Source organism: Pygoscelis adeliae, unplaced genomic scaffold, assembly GCF_000699105.1.
Source record: "Pygoscelis adeliae isolate BGI_AS28 unplaced genomic scaffold, ASM69910v1 Scaffold129, whole genome shotgun sequence".
NCBI classification, from domain to species: domain Eukaryota; kingdom Metazoa; phylum Chordata; class Aves; order Sphenisciformes; family Spheniscidae; genus Pygoscelis; species Pygoscelis adeliae.
In genome coordinates this window covers 374,513-382,502 of record NW_008825431.1, presented here as the reverse complement: position 1 = coordinate 382,502, position 7,990 = coordinate 374,513, and the positions used below count along the sequence as shown (strand labels likewise).

Below are 7,990 nucleotides of genomic sequence, written 5' to 3'. Positions count from 1 at the left end.
TCCTGTCACTGGACACCTTCCTCCGAAATGAAGAAGAGAAACAGCACAGAGTTCAGCTGGGTAAGTAAACAGATTCGATCCAAAAAGCTTGGTAAGAAGAAGGTGTTGGTTTTATTTGCGAGTCCTTTTGTGGATGAGAAAAGTTGCGAAGGATTCCAGCGTACTCGTACTAGTAAATAGACCTAACTCATTTATGGTTATCACCTCTGACCTTGGTAAAGGCGGCTGCTGAACAGTTTAGTCTTCTGCTGAGTAATTAGAACGTGAGGTAGAACGCCATTGTTTCTACGCGTCTCCATTTCTTAGGAGCTTCAGAAAGTTTTGCTCCAAAGTATCCCTTTGGATGGGATATCTGCTGCTGTTGCAGCATGTCGAAATGCATGCTGATAGATTGTCTCTGTAGTGTTTGTTGGCTGTAGCAGACCATGATAAGATGACGGGCTTTATCACCTTGATGAGAGGGATATCCTGTGGAGAGGACATATCAGATAAAGGGGGTGAATTACTGCAGGCAGCTTTTGTCCTGGATAGGGGCAATCAAGATAAGGGTGAAATCAGTGTTCATGCAGACTGACTTCAGTGTGTGTATTCATGGCAGTTCGTGTTTGTGTCTCTTGTCAAAGCCTTAATATACCGACTTATTGCCTGTGCTGTTGCTTCCAGAATTACTTGGCAATAATTGTACGTGACTGTTTAATGAACGAATCGTTTCAGGAAGTTCAGATTCCAGCTCTCCTTCCAGCAGCCCAACTTTTTGGAACTACAGCCGTTCCATGGCAGACTACGCACAGATGCTGAGAAAGTTCCAGTATCAGCTGGCTTGCAGGTCCCAGGCTCCATCAGCACACAAGGACGAAGCTGATCTGAGCTCAAAACAGGCTGCAGAAGAGGTAAATTCGGCAGCAAGGTGGTCAAGAGGGAGAAACAGGCCTCTAAAATACACAGCTTTGTGCAAAGGTTTGGATTTGAGCTGTATCAAAAATGTCAGAGAGAGAAATCCTCTAGCATTTAACCATCTTCATACAGTTTTACTGTAAATGGACTTTGCAAATTCTGAATTTTAGTTGGAAAATGATTTCTTCCTTGGAGAGCAAGGCTTACATTGGATAAAATACAGTTGTGACATAAAAATTGAGTTGAAACTGATCTGTATTTAACCCAGTGGAACAGCTGAAGGATATAAAGCACTGCCTTTACGCTTGCGTCTGAAAGAAGGCTGATGCGAAGGAATACAATTCGCGTGGCTTCAGTTAAATTTGATCAATTTTCTTTATTTCTTGCATTAACCTAATGAAGCTTCCCATTCAAATACCTCTTAAATCAATCCTACAATTCAGATCGATTTTATCCTAATGCAGAGAGCTTAAAACTGAATTTGGGCTCATGCAAGATGGTTGTACGGTGAATAGAGAGTGGGAGTGTCGTATGCGAAGCTGCTGTAGAAGTCACATGACACAGCCAGCAGATGTATAAGAATTTTGGGAAAAATGTGATTTGACTTATGTGCTGTAGTTAGTATCAGAAATTGTCGTAGACCCTAAAAACTCTCGGTATTCTGTTAAGTTCTTACATGTACTTAACAAACTTTTCCATAGGTTTGGGCACGAGTGACAATGAACCGACAGCTGCTTGATCACATGGATTCCTGGACCGCTAAGTTCAGAAACGTAAGTCCCGTCTCTGAGGGACTACCTGGTTTTTAAGAACAAGCGCAGCAGGGTGGAAAAGCACCTCCCTGTCCCCCGTATGCCTGAGGAGGTGGGAAGACTTGCAGTGTCTGTTGGGGTGGGCTGGCACAAGGAGATAAAAACACAGCGTGCTTTAAGAGCGGACTACTGAGATGCGTTTTCGACCTGACCTCGGTGTTTTGTATTCTGAAAACTTCACGGTTGTAAAGTTCTTCCCCCTCGGAATGACAAACAAAAGCATCTTGGATACGACAAGATTTGGGTTTCCTTGCTGCAACTCAGATTGCTAAATTGATGTTTCTGCAGTATTTCTAACTCATTCTCCTGGGCTCAAAGCATGGAAAATTCCAACCCAAAGGTTGACTTTTTCTGGCAGTCCTGAGCAGCACAATAAAAAGCAAAACGAAAAACCTTGATCTTATCAATAGGAATTGCTACAGCAGAGGAGACTTAATTGCACACAATGGCAAAATAAGTAGTAAATCTACCTTTGGATTGCCCCTTCAGCCGTGGCGTCTATCAAGTGTGTAGTTTTGCTTGTGTGTTTTGTGGTTTGGGTTTTTTTTAAGTAGTAAGATTGGTGAAAAGCAAAGATTAGTATGAGATCCACACCAGATTCCTGAGCATCTGTTCATAAACCTAGGGCCGGCTTGCTTCAGTTCCCAAATCCTGTCACGTACAAATCCCACGCGTAGTGTTTATCAGCTCCTTGATTTCCCGAAACAAATGTGAGAGGGAGTGGACTCATCGAAGTATCAATTATGTTTGTGGATGGAGGGCTGTGCTTCATAATACCCCTTTTCTCATTGTTCAGAAAAGCTTTATCGGATACTTCCTAGAGATTTGTTTTCCTGACTCCTTTACATTGAATTTTCTGGCCTTTTAGAAGGTATTAAAGAGTCCTTTAAACTGCCTAACGTGATGTTCCAAGTTGATTACTTTCCTCCTTGGTTGGCCTCAGTGTTTCTGTTGTTAAGCTGCTTTGTGATTGTAACGGCGATGATTAGTCGGGCGCAAGCTCGGGGTTGGGTTTTTTTAACATTTTTATTGCTTCTGACCTCTTGAATTTTCACCTTTTTCTTTCCTAGTGGATCAATGAGACTATTCTAGTGCCACTCGTCCAAGAGATCGAGTCTGTGAGCACTCAGCTGAGAAGGATGGGGTGTCCAGAATTGCAGATCGGAGGTAGGATGAGACAGTAGCTTCGGAGTTCCCGGTGCTGGTTGGTGGAGGGCCGCTCCATAGCTGGGGCGTTGGATAGGTGGTACATAAATGAGATCTGTTAAATATTACTGTTCCGTTTCCGCTCTGTGTTGGTGTGGTCTTAGTTCCATGTCATGCATTTCATTAAGCTGGAAAGGTTCTTCATAAGACTTCTGGAAATATTGATGAAGTCATGCTGATGCCTGTCTCTCATAAAATTCATAAACCTGTCTTTTTTTTTTTTTTTTTCCCCCCCCTAAATTTACTGCTGGGGAATTACAGGCTCAAATTGTCATTGATTATGGCATATTAAACTGTCAGAAAACGTTTCAAGGATAGGTGTGCTATAAACTCCTCAGTGTCTCCAGTCCTATGCGCTTTTCCAAATTCTTCCTTAAAATCAGCTGCTTTCTGAAAGAACTATTCTTTTTAAATTCTGATGAACCGGAGTTCTGTTTTTCATGTCACGATACAATTCTGAAGGAACTGCTTCTCTTCTTCCTTGAAACTTATATCCCCGTAACCAAGAAGTGGATTTGATGTGCTGCATTTAAATTAAACCCTCCTTTTGCGGGCTGTTTGTTGTAGAGTCTCCTCAAGAGCTGCATCCGCTGTGATGCCTGTGGAAAAAACTGATCAACGCTGGCCTCGTCCCCACCTCGTTACTCTCCCTCTGCTCTGCAAAGTGGATGTTGGTTCCTTGTAGCTTTTATATTCTGTGTTGTAAAGCAGACGGCTACTACTTCAGTGGAGTTGAAATGAGTGTTTGGGGTAGTGTCGCATGCTAAATGCTTCTAGGACTTTAAACGGTGCACCAAAAAGGAGAGCTCTTCGTAGCGATGCCTGGTGAGGGAGGCTCTTCGGAGTTCTGTGGCGGTCGCAGCTGATGTAGGGGCTCTTCTTGTGTTGCAGAAGCCAGCATCAGCAGTCTGAAGCAGGCAGCGCTCGTGAAAGCTCCGCTCATTCCAACCCTGAACGCTATAGTGCAGTATTTGGATCTTACACCAAACCAGGAGTATTTGGTCGAAAGGATCAAAGGTACGTGGTGTCACCACACTGACTTTAAAACCCTTCCGTTACCACAGTCAAGCCTTGGTGGTGTCAGACATTCATTCCTTCAGTGGAGATGTTTGAAGAGCCACGGCAGGGATGAGAGCTGCTTTTAAGCAGGAGAGATGTTTTCTTTGCAACTTTCCCTTTTTAGAGCGATGTAATGATACAGGACTCGGATGTAACTTTGGGAATGTTTTTAAAAGCCTTATTTCTCATTTTCCTCCTGCCTGCTCAGGATGCAAAGTGCTGGATTTAATCCCTTCGTAAACGACAAATAAAAATTATCCTGTAAATTTACCTCTTCATATAAATATCTTGACAAGCGTTTCACTAGTTGAATTTTTCCTATTTTGTACACCAGAAATATGTATGAATTCCCTGAAACTAGCACAAAACACTGCTTTCATACGCTTTCAGTGCCCAGGAACTGAATAAATCTTGTTGCTTTCAGAGCTTTCTCAGGGAGGATGCATGAGTTCCTTCCGATGGAACAGAGGAGGGGATTTCAAAGGCCGCAAGTGGGACACCGACTTGCCCACCGACTCCTCTGTAAGTTTTCGAAGACGTCTTGATACGACGGCTTAACTGGGGTTGCCTTTCAGCGTAGCTTTTGGAGGGGGTGGCCAGTAAGTCTTTTGAGGAACACAGTAAAACCCTGTTTGCATCGCTTACGCAGATAATCCCGTTCTAGTCAGTGAGATTACGTGGGGAATAATGCAAATGGGATTGGACGTTGCGTAGATCACAAAAATGCAATTGCATGTCTTAGTCTTAGGCTGGGCTCTTCCTTAGACTCCTCTGAAGCGTCTGGCAGATAACCACGGGGAGCAGCCCGACGGGTGGGGATCTTGGCGGTGCAGTTCTCTTGCTGTGTTTTTGAAAAAGCCAAATGTCTGCCTTAACCTAACAATTCCTAACGCAAGGAAAACCTTTCACCTTGTTCTCATTTTCCTTCGCTGGAATGGACAGAGGGGGAAAAACGCAGACTGAGTGGCAGGACTGTGTAATATTGTGTGAGAAATCTGAAGATGTTGCACATCCTGCTTGAGAGAAGCCTTGTAGCGATGCTCAGCCCGTTAATCTGAGAGGTCAGGAGGAACAGCACCTCACTGTAAAATTCAAATTTTGTGGATTTTGAATTTCAAGTGACTTGAAAATTCAACTGAGGCAGTTAAAATAATTAAAAGAAAGACCACGGAACAATTCAGGGGGTAGAAAATGGGCTTTACAGTGTGAGTCTTCAGTTGAACTCTATCAGAAAGTAGAGTTAGCGTGATTTATTTTTTTTTCCTCGCTGTAAATAGATTTTCAGTTACTTGGGAGAATAAAAACCAGGAGATCTGAATGTCAGAGCTTCGCAGCTTCGCTGGCAAAGACATAATGAGATTCAGTTGCCGGAAGCTGAAGTTGTACAAAACCAGTCTTGAAATAGGATTTGATTTTCTATTTGTGAAGATGATAAAATACTTGGTAGTGACTGGCCACGGGGCAACTCTTAGTGTCTTGAGAGACAGCAGGGTGAAGAGCTCGAAAGCGTTTAAAGCTGATGAGACAGAGTTGCACACGCTGGAATTCAGCCTTTTATCAAAACCAGCTGGGAGGGGTGGTGGTGGGCAGTATATTAAACTGTTAAGAACTCTGGGAAAGAAGTTCCGATGTAAGAGGTGAATATGAACACTTGCCGTGAAGCTTTGACATTAATTTACTCGAGACAATTACTGTAAAAACCCCAGAGTTCCACGTTTTTGCATGTAATGACTTCTTGAGACTTTTGGCATTTAGCCCGGAGAAACTCTTGTTTTGTCAACAACACAGATCGTGCTCTGTGTAATGAACACAGAAAGTATCGGATTACAGATAATTTGCTGACATTTTACCCCCATAAAATGTTGCGAACTCTCCGGGAAGGGTCAAAACACGAACAGCAGGCTGCGGTGTGGTTTTCCGGGTACTTGTTCCAGGACTTTATTTCAAAATGTTGGCCGCCTTAATAAGACTCACGGCCAGCTCAGGTTTTTCCCGGGGTTTTTATTTTGCCTTTTGTGAGGAGAAAGGAGAAATCTGCTCGATAGGTGTCGCGTCGGCAACGCTGGAATTTGATTTCGTCAGCCCTTCTCAGCCAAAGCCTCGCAGCTAGTACAGAACCCATCGCTGCAACAGATGGCTCGGAGTTCATGGCCTAAATATGCTAATAAGATCTGTGACTTTGCCAAGTTTTGCAGGATGCCAGGATAAAGTTGCCCGTGCGCAAACTGAGCCCCTGCCATAGAGCAGCAGTTTATCGCGTTGTGACTGACGCTCTTTCACTTGCCGGAAAAAATAAACCTGCCTTCAGCCCCGCAGTGTGCCCGGACCGTTGAAATCTCTGCTTTAAGCGTTAAGCTTATTTCTGTATCGGAAATAGTGTGGCCAGCAGGAGCAGGGAAGTGACCGTGCCCCTGTACTCGGCACTGGTGAGGCCGCACCTCGAATACCGTGTTCAGTTTTGGGCCCCTCACTACAAGAAGGACGTGGAGGTGCTGGAGCGTGTCCAGAGAAGGGCAACGAGGCTGGTGAGGGGTCTGGAGCACAAGTCTGATGAGGAGCGGCTGAGGGAACTGGGGTTGTTCAGCCTGGAGAAAAGGAGGCTGAGGGGAGACCTCATCGCTCTCTACAACCACCTGAAAGGAGGCTGTAGCGAGGTGGGGGTCGGTCTCTTCTCCCAAGTAACTGGCGATAGGACGAGAGGAAATGGCCTCAAGTTGCGCCAGGGGAGGTTTAGATTGGACGTGAGGAAAAATGTCTTTACTGAAAGAGTGGTTAAACATTGGAACAGGCTGCCCAGGGGAGTGGTGGAGTCACCATCCCTGGAGGTATTTAAAAGACGTGTAGATGAGGCGCTGAGGGACATGGTTTAGTGGGCATGGGGGTGTTGGGTCGACGGTTGGACTCGATGATCTTGGAGGTCTCTTCCAACCTTAACGATTCTATGATTCTATGATTCTAAGCTGCCTTGGGCTCCTAAACACAGAGGGGTTAAGTCGACGTTGCAACCACAGGCTGTCAAATACTGTAACTAATGCCTGAGACCGGGGCAGGGAAGCTGCCGTATTTTTAAGGACACTGAAGTGAGATTTGTTTTCCTTTGCCCAGATCATTATGCACGTGTTCTGCACCTACCTCGACTCCAGGCTGCCACCTCACCCCAAGTATCCCGACGGCAAGACCTTCACTTCCCAACACTTCGTTCAGACACCAGATAAACCAGGTACCGGCACTCGCGTTTTAGCTCTTTGCCTCTTGGATCACGTCAGCGCCCTTGAAACCCCGCTTCGTTCGCAGACACTTCAAACGAAAACGTGTTCTGCATCTACCAGAGCAGCATCAATCCGCCCCACTACGAACTGATCTACCAGCGCCACGTCTACAACCTGCCCAAGGTACGGTGGCGTTAGTGCTGTTCTCCTGCTGCACGAAAACGGTGGCAGGTCTGATTTGGGGTTGGGGTTTGTTGGCTTTGGGGTTTTTTTTTTTAGGAACTAGCCGCGTTTAGTGACTATTTACACGTAGGCTGGCTCAGTGCAGGAAGGAAACATTAGCCTGGTCTTTGACCACAAGGTTGTACTTAGTCTGCTACTAAATAACAGCTTTAGTATCTGTTTAAGATAGGCGAGTACCTAGGCCTAGCTTCCTCTTGTTTATTTTCTGACAATTTATTTTAAAATACCGAGTTGCGTAATCCCTGATGTGTGTTGTCACCCCTTAAGGCCAGCAAGCCCGGGGCTTGTCCGTGGGAGTTCTGCGGGGGGAAGCTTCCAGCCTCAAAACAGTGAAATTCTCCTGTGAATTTTAATTTTATATTGAGCCCGGGTTGTTGCTGGATCCCTGCTTTCCAAAAAGCTCCGGCATTTCATAGAACCGTAGAATCATTAAGGTTGGAAGAGACCTCCAAGATCATCGAGTCCAACCGTCAACCCAACACCCCCAGGCCCACTAAACCATGTCCCTCAGCGCCTCATCTACCCGTCTTTTAAATACCTCCAGGGGTGGTGACTCCACCACTCCCC

The 7,990-nt window shown here is 45.3% G+C and overlaps 1 protein-coding gene across 1 annotated transcript in view; it reads left to right on the top strand.

Moving 5' to 3' along the window:
- The window catches only part of TMEM209 (transmembrane protein 209), a 13,975-nt gene that overhangs the window by 4,598 nt on the left and 1,387 nt on the right, over positions 1-7,990 (top strand). Inside the window, exons 7-14 of the mRNA XM_009331016.1 lie at positions 7-60; positions 715-890; positions 1,596-1,667; positions 2,777-2,873; positions 3,804-3,929; positions 4,396-4,493; positions 7,077-7,191; positions 7,266-7,363. Coding sequence (XP_009329291.1) covers positions 7-60; positions 715-890; positions 1,596-1,667; positions 2,777-2,873; positions 3,804-3,929; positions 4,396-4,493; positions 7,077-7,191; positions 7,266-7,363 — 836 coding nt within the window. The remainder of the gene's footprint in view (positions 1-6; positions 61-714; positions 891-1,595; positions 1,668-2,776; positions 2,874-3,803; positions 3,930-4,395; positions 4,494-7,076; positions 7,192-7,265; positions 7,364-7,990) is intronic.